At 49.0% G+C, this 22892-nt stretch overlaps 1 protein-coding gene across 1 annotated transcript; it reads left to right on the top strand.

Moving 5' to 3' along the window:
* The first annotated feature begins 390 nt into the window (after nucleotides 1–390).
* LOC129694028 (probable G-protein coupled receptor 139) lies at nucleotides 391–15170 on the top strand. Its single transcript, XM_055630755.1, has 2 exons — nucleotides 391–2642; nucleotides 14006–15170. The coding sequence occupies exons 1-2, from the start codon at nucleotides 2564–2566 to the stop codon at nucleotides 14989–14991; spliced, it is 1065 nt and encodes a 354-aa protein (XP_055486730.1). The 5' UTR covers nucleotides 391–2563; the 3' UTR covers nucleotides 14992–15170.
* Nucleotides 15171–22892: the final 7722 nt, after the last annotated feature.

Raw genomic sequence — 22892 nt, 5'->3', positions numbered from 1 at the left:
TCCTCTTCTCTGAACAACAGAATTACATTGCCTTAAATAGGGTTTTTTTGTCCCCTTAACACCTTCCACAGACATTAGTCATGGTCAGAGGTACTGGAAAAGGTTTCCACAGAATGCATCACATCAAACCTTTTTTTTTTACATGGTACAAGATATACTAAAAACATTGGCCATTTGCCTTATCTCCAAATAGACCACCCTAGCTCTGTTCGCTGCTTCCTCTGTCATTTGGTCCCTCATAAACATAGGTCATTTGTTTACAAAGATGTGACTGGCTATTTCTCTCTTCCTTTATTGCCTCCTCCCCATAAACATTGGTCATTTGGTTTATGGCATCTCACTTCAAAGATTTGACCAGCTATCTCTCTAGCTGCTCCTATGCCTGTCACTTGGGAGACAATGTTATAGGATTTATTATCTCACACACACCCACAACCTAAGGCAAGCCTAATTTGACACTAAATATAAGCTGTAAGCTAGCCCAGAAACCAATTTAATATCTTCTTATATTTTTAACTAAAACTCGGCTTCATCACCTTCTCATCCATATGCCTATCCAATTTATTTTTAAATGATACCAATGAACCTGCCTCCACCACTTCCACTGGGAGCTCATTCCACACCGCCACCACTCTCTGCGTAAAGAAGTTCCCCCTCATATTACCCCTAAACTTCTGTCCCTTAATTCTGAAGTCATGTCCTCTTGTTTGAATCTTCCCTATTCTCAAAGGGAAAAGCTTGTCCACATCAACTCTGTCTATCCCTCTCATCGTTTTAAAAACCTCTATCAGGTCCCCCCTTAACCTTCTGCGCTCCAGAGAATAAAGACCTAACTTATTCAACCTATCTCTGTAACTTATTTTTTAATTTTATTTTTTGTTTCTTTAATTGTTGTTTTTTTTTGTCCTCTGTCTACTGTGTGTTTGCTATGATAACATTTGAAAACAAATGAAGCTGTACAATAATTGTATAGTGGTAGATGCCGAGCGATTTTTCCGTGTACAATTGCTTCTCATAAAGATAAATTAAATAGGAGGGTTTTTCAGATAGGAACATGGATATGCAGGATATGGGTTGTGTACAGGTAGATAACATTTGGTCTTGGCATCAAGCTCAGCACAGACATTGTGGGCCGAAGGGCCTGTTCCTGTCCTGTGCTGTTCTACGCTCTACTGTAAATCATAAACCCAATAATGTAATGTTGATAATATAATCTACCATTGAGTGGAAGATGATACTGTTCTCTGCCATGCTGGTAATAGGTTGTGGTGAGAACATGCCCGAGAGTCAGACTGCAATGAAAACATGCCCCCAGACAGAGACACATTTCCACAGACAAAGTCCAATGTCCGCAATGGGGTAGAGGTGAATCGGACAGTACCCTAGCTTATGGAAGGGCCGTTCAGAAGCCTGATAACAGAGGGGAAGAAGCTGTTCCTGAGTCTGGTGGTGCACGCTTTCAAGCTTCTGTACCTTCTGCCGGACGGGAGCGGGGAGAAGAAGGAATGACCGGGGTGGGACACCTGGAGTTGATCAGGGCGGGTGCCCCTCAGTGCCAGAGACCCGGGTTCCATCCTGACTACGGGTGCTGTCTGTACGGAGTTTGGCCCTTCTCTCTGTAACTGCGTGGCTTTTCTCCTGGTTTCCTCCCACACTCCATATTTGTACAGGTTTGTAGGTTAATTGGCTTGGTAAAATTGTAAATTGTCCCTGGTGTGTGTAGGATAGTGTTAATGTGCGGGGAGTGGGGGGTGGAAGATTAGAGGGCGGTGGAGGCCGGTTCTCTGGATACTTTCATGAGAGAGCTAGATAGGGCTCTTAAAAATAGCGGAGTCAGGGGATATGGGGAGAAGGCAGGAACGGGGTACTGATTGGGGATGATCAGCCATGATCACATTGAATGGCGGTGCTGGCTCGAAGGGCCGAATGACCTAATCCTGCACCTATTGTCTATTGTCTATTGATTTCAACCTTCACGTGGTCCACCCTGTTTTCGACGAATACAATCAACCCGGCGCCCACAATCAAAGAAGATCAAATAGTCTTACAACTTTAAGGCCCTGTCCCACTGTACGAGTTCATCCAAGAGCTCTCCCGAGTTGAAAAACTCGTGGTAAGCACGTAGAATGTACGTAGCGGGTACGTCGGAGCTCGGGGACGTCTCCTGGCGGTTTGTAACGCTAATGGCAGGTACTCGGGAAACGCGGTAAGCTCGGGAAGACTGGTGAAGATTTTTCAACATGTTTGAAAAATGTCCACGAGAGCCCCGAGCACCGACGAGTGGCCATTACCGTAAATCTCCGAGTTCGAATCAGGGGCAAATTCGGGAGAGCTCTTGAATTCGCTTGTACAGTGGGACAGCCCCTTTAGGCTGTGCACGCCACACGCAAGAAGAAGAAGGAGTGTGCGGGGATCGCTGGTCGGCGTGGACTAGGTGGGCCGAAGGGCCTGTTTCCGCACTGTGCCTCTAAACTAAATTAAACCTGGCGTTAACACTGAGTTATGTTCTTCTCAGGTGAATGAGGTGCCTGGAATAATTTGCCGGAGGTAGCCGCCCGCAGATATGGCCTCCGACTCGCAACACGCCTTTGCCACCGTGCAGAAGATCTACTATCCATCGCTGTGCGCTGTTGGTATTCCAGGTAGGCTCAGTTGATACGGCCGCTAACATTGCACCACCAGGGCCAAGGGGTCGTGTTTTACGCCAACAACAATCTGGTGTACGAGAGCTTAGAGTCACAGGTGATAGAATGTGGAAACAGGCCCTTCGGCCCAACTCGCCCACAACGGCCAACATGCCCCATCTACACTAGTCCCACCTGCCTGCGTTGGGCCCATATCCCCTCCAAACCCGTCCTATCCATGTACGGAGAGGGAGATCAGACGGAGAGTGAGACTTGGTTTTGATTTTTAGCTTAGAGATACAACAATGGAACAGGCAAAAATGCTGGAGGAACTCAGCGGGTGAGGAGGCATCTATGGAGCGAAGGAATAGGCGACGTTTCGGGTCGAGACCCTTCTTCGGACTGATGTGGGGGTGGATTGGGAAGAAGAAAGGAAGAGGCGGAGACAGTGGGCTGTGGGGGGAGCTGGGGAGGGGAGGGGAAGGAGGGAGAAAGCAGGGACTACCTGAAATTGGAGAAGTCAATGTTCATACCGCTGGGTTTCTTTAACATAGAAACCCAGCTGGTGGCGCAGAGGGTAGAGTTGCTGCCTCACAGCGCCAGAGACCTGGCTTCCATCCTGACTACTGGTGCTGTCTGTACGGAGTTTGCACGTTCTCCCCGTGACCCACGTGGGTTTTCTCCGAGATCTTCGGTTTCCCCCCACACTCAAAAGACGTAGAGGTTTGTAGGTAAATTGGCTTGGTATAAATGTAACATTGTCCCCAGTGTGTAGGATAGTATCAGTGTGCGGGGATCGCTGGTCGGCACAGACTCGGTGGGCTGAAGGGCCTGTTCCCACACTAAACTACACTGCACTAAACCTGCTAAGTTCCTCCAGCACATCGGGAACATGTTTCCTGCCTCCAGCGTGTCCAAACCCTTAATAATCTTATATGTTTCACGGGGAGAACGTTGCAAACTCCGTACAGGCAGCACCCGTAGTCAGGATCGAACCCAGGTCTCTGGCGCAGTAAGACAACAAGTCTGCTATAACGCCACTGTGCCTTGCAGGGAGGCATAGATGGGTTCCCGATGTTGGGGGAGTCCAGAACCAGGGGCCACACAGTTTAAGAATAAGGAGTAAGCCATTTAGAACGGAGACGAGGAAACACTTTTTCACACAGAGAGTGGTGAGTCTGTGGAATTCTCTGCCTCAGAGGGCGGTGGAGGCCGGTTCTCTGGATACTTTCAAGAGAGAGCTAGATAGGGCTCTTAAAGATAGCGGAGTCAGGGGAGAAGGCAGGAACGGGGTAGTGATTGGGGATGATCAGCCATGATCACATTGTATGGCGGTGCTGGCTCGAAGGGCTGAATGGCCTACTCCTGCACCTATTGTCTATTGTCTATTGAATTAGAGACCCAGCCTACTCAACCTCTCCCTGCAGCTCATGCCCTCTAGTCCTGGCAAAGTCTTTGTAAAGTTTTGCCTGATGGATCTCCAGTTTTGTCTGCAGTCTGTTCAAAACAACCTCGCTGTATGAACATTGAATTCTCTAATTTAAAGAAACTTAATTGTATATTCTCCACCTCTCCAGTGTTTCGCCCTTTACCCCTTCCTGCACCCTGGCCGTTTTACCAGTTGGCAACAGTCTTGTCCTCGACTCACCTACTCTGGGTGGGAGACCTGCGTGCATCTCCCGATCTAATCCCCTCAGCCATTCATTCGTGGCTGATCTATCTTTCCCACTTGATCCCATTCTCCTGCCTTCTCCCCATAAACCCCTGACATCCCGTACTGCAGGAAAAATGTCCTCGATGTTGCGGGAGTCCAGAACCAGGGGGTTACTGTTTAATTATAAGGGGTTCGGCCATTTAGGACTGAGATGAAGAAATACTTTTTCACCCAGGGAGTTGTGAATCTGTGGAATTCTCTGCCTCAGAAGGCGGTGGAGGCTGATTCACTGGATGTTTTCAAGAGAGTGTTATAGCCCTGTCCCACGGTACGAGAGCTCTCCCGAGTTTTTAAATAATCAAACTCATGGTAAGCACGGAGAATGAACGTAGCGGGTACGTCAGAGCTCGGGGGCGTCTCTTAGCGGCTCGTAACGCTAACGGCAGGTACTCGGGAAGACTCGCTAACGGCAGGCAAGCAGGGGAAGACTCGTGAAGATTTTTCAACATGTTGAAAAATGTCCACGAGAGCCCCGAGTATCGATGAGCGGCCATTACCGTAAATCTCCAAGTTCGAATCGGGGCAAACTCGGGAATGAACTCGTACAGTGGGACAGGGCCATTAAATTTAGCACTCGGGGCTAATGGAATCAAGGGATATGGGGAAAAGGCAGGAACGGGGTACTGATTGGGGATGATCAGCCATGATCACATTGAATGGCGGTGCAGGCTCGAAGGGCCGAATGGCCTACTCCTGCGTCTATTTTGAATGTTTCAACGATTTAATAAGCGGGCCAGTGCGGGGAACAGCCATCCATCCCCCAGTGAAGCTGGGAAAGTTCAACGACTGCATTTGGCCTTTTGTTCCTTGGCTTGTAACAAATGCGGCAGAGTGTTCTGTTTGAGCGGGGATTAACACATTCCGATCGTGATGAATGGCCCATTCCGCTGGTCGACTCCAGCACTGGTGAGCTGTGTCGTCGCGGAGAATTCAACACATCATTCTCACTCACAACAAACCCACTGCCTTTTTAGTTTAGATCGAAAGATAGACACAGAGTGCTGGAGTAACTCAGCGGGTCAGGCAGCATCTGTCGAGCTAGGAACGTGGGCCGATAGGTGAAACGTTTCACAGAATGGCTGGAGTAATTTCCTTAGCTCAGCGGGTCAGGCAGCATCTGTGGAGAACATGGATAGGTGACGTTTCACAGAGTGCTGGAGTAACTCAGCGGGTCAGGCAGCATCTGTGGAGAACATGGATAGGTGACGTTTCACAGAGTGCTGGAGTAACTCAGCGGGTCAGGCAGCATCTGTGGAGAACATGGATAGGTGACGTTTCACAGAGTGCTGGAGTAACTCAGCGGGTCAGGCAGCATGGATAGGTGACTGTGGCTGGAGAACAGCGGATCAGGCAGCATCTGTGGAGAACGTGGATAGGTGACGTTTCACAGAGTGCTGGAGTAACTCAGAACGGGTCAGGCAGCATGTCTGGGGAGAAGGGATGGGTGATGTTTCGGGTCGAGACCCTTCTTCAGACGGCCTTTTCATTTAGTTTAGTTTAGAGATACAGCGCAGTAATGGGCCCACCGAGTCTGCGCCGACCAGCGATCCCCGCACACTAACACTGTCCTACACACACTAGCGACTACATAGGACATGAGGGTGGCGCAGCGATAGAGTTGCTGCCTCACAGCGCCAGAGACCTAGGTTCAATCCTGACGACAGGTGCTGTCTGTACGGAGTTTGTACGTTCTCCCCGTGACCACGTGGGTTTTCTCCGGGTGCTCCGGGTTTCCTTCGACACTCCAAAGACGTGCATGTTTGTAGGTTAATTGGCTTGGTATACATGTAAAAATTGTCCCTGGTATGAGACAGTGTTAGTGTGCGGGGATCGCTGGTCGGTACGGTCCCGGTGGGCCGAAGGGCCTGTTTCCGCGCTGTATCTCTGAAGTAAACTAAAGTATATTTACAATAACACCAAGCCAGTTAACCTACAAACCTGCACGTCTTTGGAGTGTGGGAAGAAACCGAAGATCTCGGAGAAAACCCACGCAGGTCACGGGGAGAACGTACAAACTGCGTACAGACAGCGCCCGTAGTCAGGATGGAACCCGGGTCTCTGGCGCTGTGAGGCAGCAACTCTACCCGCTGCACCACCGTTACACCCAGCTCTCCGGCTAGACCGTTGACAATAGACAATAGACAATAGGTGCAGGATGATGTGCATGGCTGATCATCCCCAATCAGTACCCCGTTCCTGTCTTCTCCCCATATCCCCTGACTCCGCTATCTTCAAGAATCCTGTCTAGCGCTCTCTTGAAAGTATCCAGAGAACCGGCCTCCACCGCCCTCTGAGGCAGAGAATTCCACAGACTCACCACTCTCTGTGAGAAAAAGTGTTTCCTCGTCTCCGTTCTAAATGGCTTACCCCTTATTCTTAAACTGTGGCCCCCTGGTTCTGGACTCCCCCAACATCGGGAACATGTCTCCTGCCTCTAGCGTGTCCAAACCCTTAATAATCTTATATGCTTCAATAAGACATCCTCTCATCCTTCTAAATTCCAGAGTGTACAAGCCCAGCTGCTCCATTCTCTCAGCATATCACAGTCCCGCCATCCCAGGAATTAACCTTGTAAACCTACGCTGCACTCCCTCAATAGCAAGAATGTCCTTCTCAAATTTGGAGACCAAAACTGCACACAATACTCCAGGTGTGGTCTCACTAGGACCCAGTACAACTGCAGAAGGACCTCTTTGCTCCTATACTCAACTCCTCTTGTTATAAAGGCCAACATGCCATTCGCTTTCTTCACTGCCTGCTGTTCCTGCATGCTTACTTTCATAGACTGATGTACAAGGACCCCCAGATCCCGTTGTACTTCCCCTTTTCCCAACTTGACGCAATTTAGATAATAATCTGCCTTCCTGTTTTTGCTACCAAAGTGGATAACCTCACATTTACCCACATTAAACTGCATCTGCCATGCATCTGCTCACTCCCCCAACCTGTCCAAGTCACCCTGCATTCTCCTAGCATCCTCCTCACAGTTCACACTGCCACCCAGCTTTGTGTCATCTGCAAATTTGCGAATGTTACTTTGAATTCCTTCATCTAAATCATTAATATATATTGTAAATAGCTGTGGTCCCCAGCACCGAGCCTTGCGGTACCCCACTAGTCACTGCCTGCCATTCTGAAAGTGACCCGTTAATCCCTACTCTTTGTTTCCTGTCTGGCAAACCAATTTTCTCTCCATGTCAGCACTCTACCCCCAATACCATGACAAGCCCTGTTTAAAAATAGGACCATTTTCCATCGGCTCAAAGTCATTTTGTAAAAAAAATACTATTTGGCACCTGATTTGTAGTTGAAGTTATGGCAGAAGGAATACATCAAGATTAGTCCACTCCATTAACACAGTTTCCTGTCCTGACCAGTGGATGAATAATATGCGTTTGGCAATTTAGTGAATCCTATGCGCAGTGGAACAGTCAGATCATGGCATTTTTACGCTGAGATTACATAAACGACTGCCTGGTCTCCAAAGCAGAAGAAATATGATCTAAACTCAATTAGGGTCGACACTAAAAGCTGGAGTGACTCAGGAATGGGTGACGTTTCGGGTCGAGACCCTTCTTCAGACTCCGTCTCTCCCCCACCCCAGTCGTTTCGCTGTCGTCCTGGTTAGTTTCATTCAGTGATAGCAGCAAATCAGGCCATTCAGCCCATCAAGTCTACCCCGCCATTCAATAATGGCTGATCTATCTTTCCCTCTCAACCCCATTCTCCTGCCTTCTTCTCATAACCCCTGACACCCGCACCAATCAAGAATCTATCTATCTCTGCCTTAAAAACATCCAATGACTTGGCCTCCACATCCTACAGATTCACCACCCTCTGACTATTGTCACAGTGTTCTATAGCTTGTAAAGGGCCTGTCCCACTTGGATGTCATTTGCGCCTTATATGTAAAATAGGTCGATGCATCGTTACGTGCGATGCTGCGCACAAATCACGCGTCATCATGCGCGTGATGTCATTAGAATATCCTGCGGCGCGCGGCGACACATGGCGGTGCACGGTGAGGTAACCATGCGTCAACACGCGATACACGTGAGAAGTCGGGACGCCAGCGTGCGACGCCAATGCGTTAGCGTGCGCACCCAATGCATCAGCGTGCGTACGCGATACATCACGCAGGTGGCGCACGAAGGATTGCGTGCAGCACAAAATCCTGGAGCGCCGTGCGATACCGCAACTCCACACTCCTCCACGCCTCTCCATGCGCCCGTCCCCGCGCTACCCACACGCTACCCGTGCGTCACAACGCGACCACCACATTTTTGGAGGTCGCGTAAATGGTGAGCAAACGACGGCCAAGTGGGACGGGGCCCTTAACTTGATTTCATCCAACCCACAACTAACAATATTTCCTTTATCATTGTTACATCTGCATATCTTTCATTCCTTTGTTCTATATCTCTGTGTCCCCCGACTCTCAGTCTGAAGAAGGGTCTCGACCCGAAACATCACCTATGATGTGGATAGAGAACTGTCTGGCAAACAGGAAGCAAAGAGCAGGAGTAAACGGGTCCTTTTCACAATGGCAGGCAGTGACTAGTGGGGTACCACAAGGCTCAGTGCTGGGACCGCAGCTATTTACAATATATATTAATGATCTGGATGAGGGAATTGAAGGCAATATCTCCAAGTTTGCGGATGACACTAAGCTGGGGGGCAGTGTTAGCTGTGAGGAGGATGCTAGGAGACTGCAAGGTGACTTGGATAGGCTGGGTGAGTGGGCAAATGTTTGGCAGATGCAGTATAATGTGGATAATTGTGAGGTTATCCATTTTGGTGGCAAAAACGGGAAAGCAGACTATTATCTAAATGGTGGCCGATTGGGAAAGGGGGAGATGCAGCGAGACCTGGGTGTCATGGTACACCAGTCATTGCAGGTAGGCATGCAGGTGCAGCAGGCAGTAAAGAAAGCAAATGGTATGTTAGCTTTCATTGCAAAAGGATTTGAGTATAGGAGCAGGGAGGTACTACTGCAGTTGTACAGGGTCTTGGTGAGACCACACCTGGAGTATTGCGTACAGTTTTGGTCTCCAAATCTGAGGAAGGACATTATTGCCATAGAGGGAGTGCAGAGACGGTTCACCAGACTGATTCCTGGGATGGCAGGACTGTCTTATGAAGAAAGACTGGATAGACTTGGTTTATACTCTCTAGAATTTAGGAGATTGAGAGGGGATCTTATAGAAACTTACAAAATTCTTAAGGGGTTGGACAGGCTAGATGCAGGAAGATTGTTTCCGATGTTGGGGAAGTCCAGGACAAGGGGTCACAGCTTAAGGATAAGGGGAAATCCTTTAAAACCGAGATGAGAAGAACTTTTTTTCACACAGAGAGTGGTGAATCTCTGGAACTCTCTGCCACAGAGTGTAGTTGAGGCCAGTTCATTGGCTATATTTAAGAGGGAGTTAGATGTGGCCTTTGTGGCTAAGGGGATCAGGGGGTATGGAGAGAAGGCAGGTAAGGGATACTGAGTTGGATGATCAGCCATGATCATATTGAATGGCGGTGCAGGCTCGAAGGGCCGAATGGCCTACTCCTGCACCTAATTTCTATGTTTCTATGTTTCTATGTTTCCTTCTCTCCAGAGATGCTGCCTCACCCGCTGAGTTACTCCAGCTTTTTGCGTCTGTCTTCGGTGTAAACCAGCATCTGCAGTTCCTTCCTACTGAATGAAAGATTTTTTACATTGGCATCAAAACTTTAAACATAAAAAGTTGTCACGGTATATCATTGCCACTTGTGGGCGGAGCACCAAGGCAAATTCCTTGTATGTGAATAGTTGGCCAATAAACCTATTCTTATTCTTCTTATTCTATTCTTATTCTTAAAAAGTTCCATCCGTCTGATGAAGTTGTCTGCAAATTCACACCACATCGTAAATAGTGAATAACTTGGAGAGAGTGGATGTGGAGAGGATGTTTCCTCTAGTGGAAGAGTCTAGGACCAGAGGGCACAGCCTCAGAATAAAGGGTGTACCTTTAGAAAGGATTTGGGGAGGAATTTCTTTAGTCAGAGGGTGGTGAATCTGTGGAATTCATTGCCACAGACGGCTGTGGAGGCCAAGTCAGTGGATATTTTTAATCAGGATCAGATTTTATTCGCCAAGTATGTTTTGCAACATACAAGGAATTTCACTGGCCATAGGCAGAGATTAACAGATTTGTGATTAGTACAGGTGTCATCGGGAACATGTTTCCTGCCTCTAGCGTGTCCAATCCCTTAATAATCTTATATGTTTCAATAAGATACCCTCTCATCCTTCTAAACTCCAGAGTGTACAAGCCCAGCCGCTCCATTCTCTCAGCATATGACAGTCCCGCCATCCCGGGAATTAACCTTGTAAACCTACGCTGCACTCCCTCAATAGCAAGAATGTCTTTCCTCAAATTAGGGGACCAAAACTGCACACAATACTCCAGGTGTGGTCTCACTAGGGCCCTGTACAACTGCAGAAGGACCTCCTTGCTCCTATACTCCACTCCTCTTGTTACAAAGGTCAACATGCCATTTGCTTTCTTCACTGCCTGCTGTACCCGTATGCTTACTTACATTGACTGATGTACAAGGACCCCCAGATCCCGTTGTACTTCCCCTTTTCACAACTTGACACCATTTAGATAATAATCTGCCTTCCTGTCTCTTCCTCTCATGACTTTGTCCACCTCTATAAGATCACCCCTCATCCTCCTGCGCTCCAAGGAATAAAGTCCCAGCCTGCTCAACCCCTCCCTGTAGCTCAGGCCCTCGGATCGTGGCAACATCCTCGTAAATCTTCCCTGTTCCCGCTTCCACCACAGCAGGGCGACCAAAACTGAACACAAGACTCCAAGTGTGACCCCCACCAATGTCTGATATAAACTGTGTCCGAAAGACAGGCACAAAGTTCTGGAGTAACTCAATGGGTCAGGCAGCATCTCTGGAGAAAAAGGACAGGTGACATTGTAGGTTGGGACACCTTCTTCAGACTTGAAGAAACGTCACCCATCCCCTTTTCTCCACAGATGCTGCCTGACCTGCTGAGTTACTCCAGCACTTTGTACCTGTCTTTGGTATACACCAGCATCTGCAGTTCCTTTCTACACATGATATCCCAACTTCTATACTCAATACCCTGACTGACTTCATTGTTCCCCCGTCCCCATCAAGTGCTCTACAACTCCGTTACTCATGCTTTAATGTCAATAGATGGTCGACGTAGACTGGACGGGCCGAAGGGCCTTTATAACAAGAGGAGTGGAGTATAGGAGCAAAGAGGTCCTTCTGCAGTTGTACAGAGCCCTAGTGAGACCACACCTGGAGTATTGTCTGCAGTTTTGGTCCCCTAATTTGAGGAAGGACATTCTTGCTATTGAGGGAGTGCAGCGTAGGTTTACAAGGTTAATTCCCGGAATGGCGGGACTGTCATATGCTGAGAGAATGGAGCGGCTGGGCTTGTACACTCTGGAGTTTAGAAGGATGAGAGGGGTTCTCATTGAAACATATAAGATTGTTAAGGGTTCGGACATGCTAGAGGCAGGAAACATGTTCCCGATGTTGGGGGAGTCCAGAACCAGGGGCCACACAGTTTAAGAATAAAGGGTAAGCCATTTAGAACGGAGACGAGGAAACACTTTTTCCCACAGAGAGTTGTGAGTCTGTGGAATTCTCTGCCTCAGAGGGCGGTGGAGGCCGGTTCTCTGGAACCTTTCAAGAGAGAGCTAGATAGGGCTCTTAAAGATAGCGGAGTCAGGGGATATGGGGAGAAGGCAGGAACGGGGTACTGATTGGGGATGATCAGCCATGATCACATTGAATGGCGGTGCTGGCTCGAAGGGCCGAATGGCCTACTCCTGCACCTATTGTCTATTGTGTATTGTCTCGACACTAAACTAAACTCATGGTGGTACAGCGGTAGAGTTGCTGCCTCACAGCGCCAGAGACCCGGGTTCCATCCTGACTACGGGTGCCGTCTGTATGGAGTTTGTACCTTCTCCCCGTGACCTGCGTGGGTTTTCTCCGGGTGCTCCGGTTTCCTCCCACACTCCAAAGACGTACAGGTTTGTAGGTTAATTGGCTTGGTCAAATTGTAAATTGTCCCTAGTGTGTGTAGTGTAGTGTTCGTGTACAGGGATCGTTGGTCAGCACGGACTTGGTGGGCCGAAGGGCCTGTTTCCGTGCTGTGTCTCTAAACTAAACTAAACTCATGTATTAATGTAACTAGATGGTTGGTGTGGACTAAATATGTAGGAAGGAACTGCAGATGCTGGTTTAAATTGAAGGTAGACACAAAATGCTGGAGTAACTCAGCGGGTCAGGCAGCATCTCTAGAGAGAAGGAATGGGCGATGTTTTGGGTCGAGACCCTTCTTCAGACTGATGCCAGGGGAGGGAGCAGGACAAAGATTAATGTAGTCGGAGACAGTAAGACTGGTGGGAGAGCTGGGAAGGGGAGGGGAAGGAGGGAAAAAGCAGGGACTACCTGAAATTGGAGAAGTCAATGTTCATACCACTGGGGTGTAAACTACCCAAGCAAAATATGAGGTGCTGCTCCTCCAATTTGCGGTGGGACTCACTCTGGCCATGGAGGAGGCCCAGGACAGAAAGGTCGGATTGGGAATGGGAGGGGGAGTTGAAGTGCTGAGCCACCGGGAGATCAGGTTGGTTAATGCGAACCGAGCGGAGGTTTTGGGCGAAGCGATCGCCAAGCCTACGCTTGGTCTCACCGATGTAGAGCAGCTGACACCTAGAGCAGCGGATGCAATAGATGAGGTTGGAGAAGGTGCAGGTGAACCTCTGCCAGCACCTGGAAAGACTGCTTGGGTCCTTGGATGGAGTTGAGGGGGGAGGTAAAGGGACAAGTGTAGCATTTCCTGCGGTTACAAGGGAAAGTACCAGGGGAGGGGGTGGTTTGGGTGGGAAGGGAAGAGTTGACCAGGGAGTTACGGAGGGAGCGGTCTCTGCGGAAAGCTGAAAGGGTTGGAGATGGGAAGAATCCTGTTGGCGTGGACTAGATGGGCTGAATGGCCTGTTTCTGTGCTGTGTCTCTAAACTAAACTAAATTCATGCATTAATGTGAATGGATGGTTGGCATTGACTAGATGGGCTGAAGGGCCTGTTTCTGTGCCGTGTCACTAAACTCATGTATTAATGTGAATGGATGGTTGGCATTGACTAGATGGGCTGAAGGGCCTGTTTCTGTGCCGTGTCACTAAACTCATGTATTAATGTGAATGGATGGTTGGCATTGACTAGATGGGCTGAAGGGCCTGTTTCTGTGCTGTGTCCTAAACTAAACTCATGTGTCAATGTGAATGGATGGTTGGCGTGGACTAGATGGGCTGAAGGGCCTGTTTCTGTGCAGTGTCACCAATGTGAATGGATGGCTGGCGTGGACTAGATGGGCTGAAGGGCCTGTTTCTGTGCTGTGTCTCTAAACTAAACTAAATTCGTGCATTAATGTGAATGGTTGGTTGGCATGGACTAGATGGGCTGAAGGGCCAGTTCCTGTGCTGTCACTAATGTGAATGGATGGTTGGCATTGACTAGATGGGCTGAAGGGCCTGTTTCTGTGCTGTCACTAATGTCAATGGATGGTTGGCATTGACTAGATGGGCTGAAGGGCCAGTTCCTGTGCTGTGTGTCTAACTCTCCTCTCTCTGTCCCTACAGCTAACCTCCTCACCATCTACACAATGTACAGCAGGAGATGCGGCATGTCGCTGGTGGCCCGCCTGTATCTGATGGCTCTGGCCGTCGCTGACACGCTCTGCCTGTTCTGGGGGGCCCTGATTGACCTGACCCTGGTGTGGCTGGACCCCAGCCCGTTCTGGAACAGCGCGCCGTGGTGCGGCCTCCTGACGGTGCTGGAGTACGGCTCGGTCTTCACCTCCACCTGGACGGTGATCGTCTTCACCGTGGAGCGCTACCTGGTGCTGAGGACCACCCGCTCCCGGCGGCCCTGCACCCAGAGCACGGTGACTGTCCGGGTCATCGTAGCCCTCACGCTGGTCTCCCACCTGTTGGCCCTCCCCGCCTACTGGATCTACAGCTCCAAGCTCCAGAACTCCACCTTGCCCGACCGTGGAGTGGAGGAAGTCCCGGCCTGCGTGTACGAGCACACGTTCTTCTCCACCGCCGTGGTGTGGTTCCACACGCTGGTGTCCGGAGGCGTCCCCTACGTCCTGCTCATCCTCTTCAATGTGCTGATCGGGCAGCAGCTGTACGCCGCGTCCAGTATGTTCACCAAGGAGCAGCTGAAGTCCATCAACGGAGTGACCACCCGCAGCCTGGCCAGGAAGTCCATCCTCATCCTCTTCGCCGTCTCCTTCACCTTCGTGCTCCTCACGCTCCCGCGCTTCGTCACCTACTGCATCCTGCGCACCGTCTACAACCACCCCGGCCACGACCGCAACGACTACCGCCAGCCCATCAACCTGTTTGCCGACCTGGCCATCATGCTGCAGTGGCTCAACTCCGCCATCAACTTCCTCCTGTACTGCGTGGTCAGCAGGCCCTTCCGCAGAGAGTTCCTCCACCTCCTGAGCTGCCGGGCCCGCCCATCCCCACGCCCGCCCACCTCCAACACGGCGCTCAGGGTCTACAGCCTGCAGGGTGGAGAGGTCCCACCGCCAGCCGCGGCCATGCCCGGCTCCTAGACCTCGCCGGTCAAAGGTCCAGGGACTACAGAGGGCCAGGCACCTCCACTCACGGACTGGGACCCAGCCTCAAGCCACCACCCCCTGCTGACCCAAAACCCCCACGAGGGAGAACTCAGGAGCGAGACAGGACTCTCGAACCTTTTCCTGGATGAGTGCACATCCAACCACCTCCGAGAGGGCGGCACGGCAATACACAATAGATAATATATAAAAACAAATGACAATAGAAACATATAAAATTATAAAAGGACTGGACAAGCCGGATGCAGGGAAAATGTTCCCAATGTTGGGCGAGTCCAGAACCAGGGGCCACACAGTCTTAGAATGAAGGGGAGGTCATTTAAGACTGAGGTGAGAAAAACTTTTTCACCCAGAGAGTCGTGGATTTGTGGAATTCCCTGCCACAGAGGGCAGTGGAGGCCAAGTCACTGGATGGATTTAAGGGAGAGTTAGATAGAGCTCTAGGGGCTAGTGGAGTCAAGGGATATGGGGAGAAGGCAGGCATGGGTTATTGATTGGGGACGATCAGCCATGATCACAATGAATGGCGGTGCTGGCTCGAAGGGCCGAATGGCCTCCTCCTGCACCTATTTTCTATTTTTCTATGTTCCTATAATAGACAATAGATGCAGGCCATTCGGCCCTTCGAGCCAGCACCGCCATTCAATGTGATCATGGCTGATCATCCACAATCAGTACCCCGTTCCTGCCTTCTCCCCATATCCCCTGACTGTTATTTTTAAGAGCCCTATCTAGCTCTCTCTTGAAAGTATCTAGAGAACCGGCCTCCACCGCCCTCTGAGGCAGAGAATTCCACAAGACTCACAACTCTCTGTGTGAAAAAAGTGTTTCCTCGTCTCCGTTCTAAATGGCTTACCCCTTATTCCTAAACTGTGACCCCTGGTTCTGGACTCCCCCCAACATCGGGAACATGTTTCCTGCCTCTAGCGTGTCCAAACCCTTAATAATCTTATATGTTTCAATAAGATACCCTCTCATCCTTCTAAACCACAGAGTGCACAAGCCCAGCTACTCCATTCTCTCAGCATATGACAGTCCCGCCATCCCGGGAATTATCCTGTTTAAGAAAGAACTGCAGATGCCGGGAAAATCGAAGGTTGACAAAAATGCTGGAGAAACTCAGCGGGTGAGGCAGCATTTATGGAGTGAAGGAATAGGCGACGTTTCGGTTCGAGACCCTTCTTCTGGTTAGACTCGGCTTGTACTCGCTAGAATTTAGAAGATTGAGGGGGGGATCTTATAGAAACTTACAAAATTCTTAAGGGGTTGGACAGGCCAGATGCAGGAAGATTATTCCCGATGTTGGGGAAGTCCAGAACTAGGGGTCACAGTTTAAGGAGAAGGGGGAAGTCTTTTAGGACCAAGATGAGAAAATCATTTTTTAGACAGAGAGTGGTGAATCTGTGGAATTCTCTGCCACAGAAGGTAGTTGAGGCCACAGTTCATTGGCTACATTTAAGAGGGAGTTAGATGTGGCCCTTGTGGCTAAAGGGATCAGGGGGTATGGAGAGAAGGCAGGTACGGGATACTGAGTTAGATGATCAGCCATGATCATATCGAATGGCGGTGCAGGCTTGAAGGGCCGAATGGCCTACTACTGCACCTATTGTCTATGTTTCTATGAAAGAACGTGTTTAAGAAACACTTGTACAAGTACATGGATAGGACATGTTTGGAGGAACATGGGCCAGGGGCAGGCAGGTGGGACTAGTGTAGATGGGGCATTGTTGGCCGGTGCGGGTACGTTGGGCCAAAGGACCTGTTTCCAGGCTGTATCACTCCATGACTCGAAAACACTTTTTCCGTCAATATCTACTGAATGTACCCCCTTTATTTGAGTTGCATTCACTTATTTTTCTCTGCATTACGTGACTGATGATTCATTTATTGCTGAGGGTTTCCTAACTTGCAAACTAACGTTTCCTAACTGTGTTTTTTATAAAAAGAAATGTGTTCGGGTAATTTGGGCCAAAGGGCCTGTTTCTGTGCTATACGATTATTATTATTATTATTATTATTATTATTATTATGAAATAGACTAAGTGGGACCCGTTGGGTCCCATTCTCACACAGGAGGGCTGGTCCCCCAACGCAATATCTCACCTCTCCACCAATTCCAATATTCCACCACTCACCCATAGCCCCCAACTGCGCAGGCGCGGCTGACGGGTTCCTGTTGTGACGCCCCTGATCCCCCACCTTCCTACCCTCCCAACCTCCCCCACCCCCCCCTCCCCCCCACCCCCCCCCCCCCCCCCCACACGCACTCCATCCCCCCCCCCCCCCCCCCCCCCCTCAACCTCCGCCACCCCATCCACTCTTGGGTTCCCATTGTGACGTAGAACACGCAGGTATTACTGCGCAGGTGAATCCGACCCGCACGGCACATGGGAAACGGATTTATTAAAGCTTAAAATGTGAATAAATCTTAAAGTATAACAACAATTTAAATGTTAAAGAGGAGATTTATTCCGTCCATTCTTTCTCTTGTTGCGTCTCTTGTTGCGTTCTGCAGCCGGGGGAGGGGCACGGCTTGAGGCGGGGGGCTGTCGGGGGCCGGTGGGGGAGGGGGGGAGAGTCCTGCTGCCAAGAGAGGGGGTTGGCTTCAGGCTAGTATGGTTGTTGTGGGCCGAAGGGACTGTTTTCCAGAGGGCTAGTATGGACATTGGGGGACAAATGGGGGGGCTAGTCCTGCAGGGTGACGGGGAGGCTTCGGGGGGGGGGGGGAAGCACTGCCATAGCCTACTGCTGCCGTGGCCTGCCGCTGCAATGGTCTGCCACTGGGGGGGGGGGGGTGCGGGGAGTGGGATGGGGGGGGGGGGGGGTGGGCGGGAGTGGTGAGCCTTCTGGACTCACAGTTCACTCACTCATGGTTTGTGGACTCACAGTTCACTCACTAACGGCCTGTGGACTCACAGTTCTGGACTCAACTCTCACTCACGGTTTCCGGGCTGACTGACACATGCCCGGCCTCCGGGGCTTTATTCTCCTCGCCCCCGGAAGGGGCGTTACTTTCATGGTGACTGACAGGCGAGAAGACCAACCTGCTCATCTCACGATTTTTATAAACCGTCATAACCTTTCTAATCTTCCACCGATCGGAACAGAACCTGGTGCGCTTGGAGCAGAGGACAACGGTGAGTACGGTAGCGAAAAAATCCTAGCGATAAATGGTACCGTTTTTGTGCAAATTTAAAAACAACGCAGACCGGAAGTGGTCAAGATAAAAATGTTAGTAATAGGATAGATAGATAGATAGATAGATAGATAGATAGATAGATAGATAGATAGATAGATAGATAGATAGATAGACTATGAATAGGTTTATTGACCAGGTATTCACATACAAGGAATTTACCTTGGTGCTCTGCCCGCAAGTGACAACATGACATACAGTGACAGTTAGGAATGACACATTAAATATTAATAATAAAACATTATACATCACTAGACTACTATACATGAATATAATCGCCAATCTCAAGTACAAAGATAGACAGACAGAAGGAACTGCAGATGATGGAATCTTGAGTTGAACACAGAGTACTGGAGTAACTCAGCGGGTCAGGCAGCATCTGTGGATAACATGGATAGGTGACGTTTCACAGAGTGCTGGAGTAACTCAGCGGGTCAGGCAGCATCTGTGGAGAACATGGATAGGTGACGTTTTGGGTCGGGAACCTTCTTCAACTGTAATTCGGACTAAAACTCAAAACATCACCTATCCTTTAGACTTTAGATATACTGAGGCCTTTCGGCCCCCTGAGACAGTGCCGGCCAGCAATCACCCCATACTCCAGCACTCTCCTACACACACTAGGGACAATTTACAAGTTACAGAAGCCAATTAACCTACAAACCTGTACGTCAGACTGTGAGGCAGCAACATTACCACTGCGTCACCGTACCAACCATGTTCTCCACAGATGCTGCCTGACCCGCTGAGTTACTCCAGCACTGAGCACTCTGGAGACTCAGAACTGCTGTAGATTGACTCAGAACTGCTGTAGATTTGGGAGCAACAGCAGGAGGAGATTAGCAAGAGATCAGACTGATTGGCTCTAGCCCGAGTGGGAGGAGAGAAGTGAGTCAGAGGGGTGAAAACAGTTGAAAAGTAGAAGCCAAGCACAGGCAGACTTTACTCAGAACTGCTGTAGATTTGGGAGCAACAGCAGGAGGAGATCAGACTGACTCATTGGCTCTAGCCCGAGTGGGAGGAGAGAAGCGAGTCAGAGGGGTGAAAATGGGGCGAAGGGGTTTTCGGAGTTGGATTGGGAGAAGTAGGGAGATATTGTATCGGGGTATCGGCCGATGGCCTGTATAGGTCCGGTAAACGGTGCTCTGGCACTATTCCCTGCTGTTACAAAATGATAGGAGAGAGTGGGTCTAGTGGTATGGAGGCCAGTGGAGGAGAGGATAATGAAGAAAGTGTTGAGAAGGAGGAGTGGGAAACCGTGGGAACACGGGGTAGTCCCAGGAAGAGCAGCCGTAAAAGAAGGAAAAACAATACTGGTGGATCGGAGAGTGAAGACAAGGAAATTTCGTTAAATGTAGTGGTGAGGTTTGAAGGAGAAGGAGGAGTAAAGAAGATGGAGCCATTGAAGCTGGCAAAAATAATCAGAGCCCAGGTTGGGGAAGTAAAGTACGCAAGAGTGCTGGAGGGTGGAAACGTGCTAATAGGGTGCAACAGTGAGGCTCAAGTTGAAAAGGCAATGGAAATGAACCAAGATTGACAAAACCAAAATAATCAAAGTAGTGAGAGTGGGAGAACTGAGGAGGGCAGGGTGTAAAGGGGTTATCTATGGAGTCTCTCTCAAAGTTAATACGAGTGAACTGGTTCAGGAACTGAGGAAGAGATGTGAATTAATAATGAATGCCAAAAGGATGACCAAAGGAGCAAAGAAAGAGGAAACTGAGTCAGTTCTGGTCGAATTCAAGACAGAATCCCGTCCAAATGCGGTCCATTTTGGATTCATCGGTTTTAAAGGATTTCCCCCTTATCCTTAAGCTGTGACCCTTGTTCTGGACTTCCCCAACATCGGGAGCAATCTTCCTGCATCCAGCCTGTCCAACCCCTTAAGAACTTTGTAAGTTTCTATAAGATCCCCTCTCAATCTCCTAAATTCTAGAGAGTATAAACCAAGTCTATCCAGTCTTTCTTCATAAGACAGTCCTGACATTCCAGGAATCAGCCTGGTGAACCGTCTCTGCACTCCCTCTATGGCAATAATGTCCTTCCTCAGATTTGGAGATCCCATATAAGACAGTCCTGACATCCCAGGAATCAGTCTGCTGGAAGACCTGTCCCTGATTCAAGCATGCAAAATAGAAATAAAATAGCGTAAGAGAGTATATACCCAAACCAACGAGGTGCTTCAAATGTCAGAAATTTGGGCATGTAGCTAAAATGTGCAAGGGGGCGAGGAAATGCGCAAGGTGTAGTGGGGACCATGAATATGGTCAGTGTGGAGAGGGGGTCAGACCAAAGTGCTGTAATTGTGGAGGAGAGCATAGTGTGGCTTACTGGGGCTGTGAGGTGATGAAACGCAAAGCTGAAGTACAAAACATAAGAGTGAAGGAAAAGGTCTCCTATGCAGAGGCAGCAAAGAGGGCTGACCCTACAAAACAGATGAATGAAAGAAGGATCCGGAGGGAGCAAGATGTGGGCATAATGGAGACAATAAAAGAAAAGGAAAAGAGTATATGGAAAGAAAAGATAAACCTGGTTATATTTATAACCATATAACCATATAACAATGGTTGTACAAGGTGCACAATTCTGCGGCGCTATATACATATCTATAAAGGCAAAATGGTGAAGGATGAATAGGCAGTATTCTTAGGCAGATGTTTAAAGATTATATTAAATATTAAAAATGTTTTTTAAAAATATTAAAAATTACAGTTACAATACACATTACAGTTCCAAATTCCAGTACGTGGATAGAATAGATGGAAGTCCGGGTGTTGGGCTGTGAAGTCAGTGCATGTGTGAATTAAGAGTAGTTATGACTTTCAGAAAACAACTATTCCTGAGTCTATTTGTCCTGGATTTGATGCACCTATAGCGCCTTCCAGAGGGCAGCAGGTCGAACAGTCCAAACGCAGGGCATGGCAGGATTGAAGTGGGAGGAAATACATGATGGTCTCAGTATCCAGGCCAGCCAAGGGTCAACATGTGTGGGTTGATGATATTAATGTTAATCCTACAATGGAATGCAAGAAGCTTGTTAGCCAATGGGCAAGACTTTAAGCAATTCATAGACAGTAGGAAGGAAAAACCAGATGTCGTATGTGTCGAGTTATTCTTATAATAAGGCTCGTACAACGAGCCTGTCTTTATTTAGCAGCTCTGTACAGCAGCCGCAGGCTCGTGTGCCTGCCTGGGCATCTCCTCACCCCCACCCCCAGGTCCCACGTCACATCCGGCCACCACAAAATAAAGGCACTCCTTACACTATTATTGGCAGATGCAGTATAATGTGGATAAATGTGAGGATATCCATTTTGGTGGCAAAAACAGGAAAGCAGACTATTATCTAAATGGTGGCCGACTAGGAAAAGGGGAGATGCAGCGAGACCTGGGTGTCATGGTACACCAATCATTGAAGGTAGGCATGCAGGTGCAGCAGGCAGTGAAGAAAGCGAATGGTATGTTAGCTTTCATAGCAAAAGGATTTGAGTATAGGAGCAGGGAGGTTCTACTGCAGTTGTACAGGGTCTTGGTGAGACTACACCTGGAGTATTGCGTACAGTTTTGGTCTCCAAATCTGAGGAAGGACATTATTGCCATAGAGGGAGTGCAGAGAAGGTTCACCAGACTGATTCCTGGGATGTACAGTTTTGGTCTCCAAATCTGAGGAAGGACATTATTGCCATAGAGGGAGTACAGAGAAGGTTCACCAGACTGATTCCTGGGATGTCAGGACTGTCTTATGAAGAAAGGCTGGATAGACTCGGTTTATACTCTCTAGAATTTAGGAGATTGAGAGGGGATCTTATAGAAACTTACACAATTCTTAAGGGGTTGGACAGGCTAGATGCAGGAAGATTGCTCCCAATGTTGGGGAAGTCCAGGACAAGGGGTCACAGCTTAAGGATAAGGGGGAAATCCTTTAAAACTGAGATGAGAAGAACTTTTTTCACACAGAGAGTGGTGAATCTCTGGAACTTTCTGCCACAGAGGGTAGTCGAGGCCAGTTCATTGGCTATATTTAAGAGGGAGTTAGATGTGGCCCTTGTGGCTAAGGGGATCAGAGGGTATGGAGAGAAGGCAGGTACGGGATACTGAGTTGGATGATCAGCCATGATCATATTGAATGGCGGTGCAGGCTCGAAGGGCCGAATGGCCTACTCCTGCAACTATTTTCTATGTTTCTATGTTTCTATTCCCATAATACCACATCTCCCTTTCTTTGAGAACAAAGGGTGGACTACCTTTGTCTCTGCAGGTCTTAAGGGGTTTATTCTGCCCTTTTGCTGGAAGACCTGTCCCTGATTCAAGCATGCAAAATAGAAATAAAATAACTCCCGCGTTACCACACTGTGAACTATTACTTTAGCAGGCTGTGTTCTTCAAAACTTACTCACTCAGGGTTTCAGGTAAATGTACCAGGTTTACAGAACAATTTCACAATCAGATTTCACTCTCTTTTTCTTTACTGTAGAAAACAGATCAATAAATCACCAATCAAGTCTCTTCGGCTTTCTAACCTCTCTCCCACAAGTCTCTGTGGTGGGGCCCTCTCTGCTGGGCGATGTTGTCACTGGTGGAGCTGGCTCTGGTGTAGGTGTATCTTCTCCCACCGGTGGCTCATCAGCGTCGACTACCCCACTGTAGGTCTGCAGCGGCACCAAGTGCTGCCGGTTCCTCCTCA

This window comes from Leucoraja erinacea, unplaced genomic scaffold (genome assembly GCF_028641065.1).
Source record: "Leucoraja erinacea ecotype New England unplaced genomic scaffold, Leri_hhj_1 Leri_522S, whole genome shotgun sequence".
Lineage (NCBI taxonomy): Eukaryota > Metazoa > Chordata > Chondrichthyes > Rajiformes > Rajidae > Leucoraja > Leucoraja erinaceus.
This window is presented reverse-complemented; position numbering and strand designations above follow the sequence as displayed.

Excerpts from the sequence above, each read along its gene's own strand:
- LOC129694028 (XM_055630755.1), top strand. The coding sequence starts at position 2,564 with ATGGCCTCCGACTCGCAACACGCCTTTGCCACCGTGCAGAAGATCTAC. Across the intron at positions 2,643-14,005 it reads GTGCGCTGTTGGTATTCCAG|CTAACCTCCTCACCATCTAC; the intron begins GTAGGCTCAGTT and ends CTGTCCCTACAG.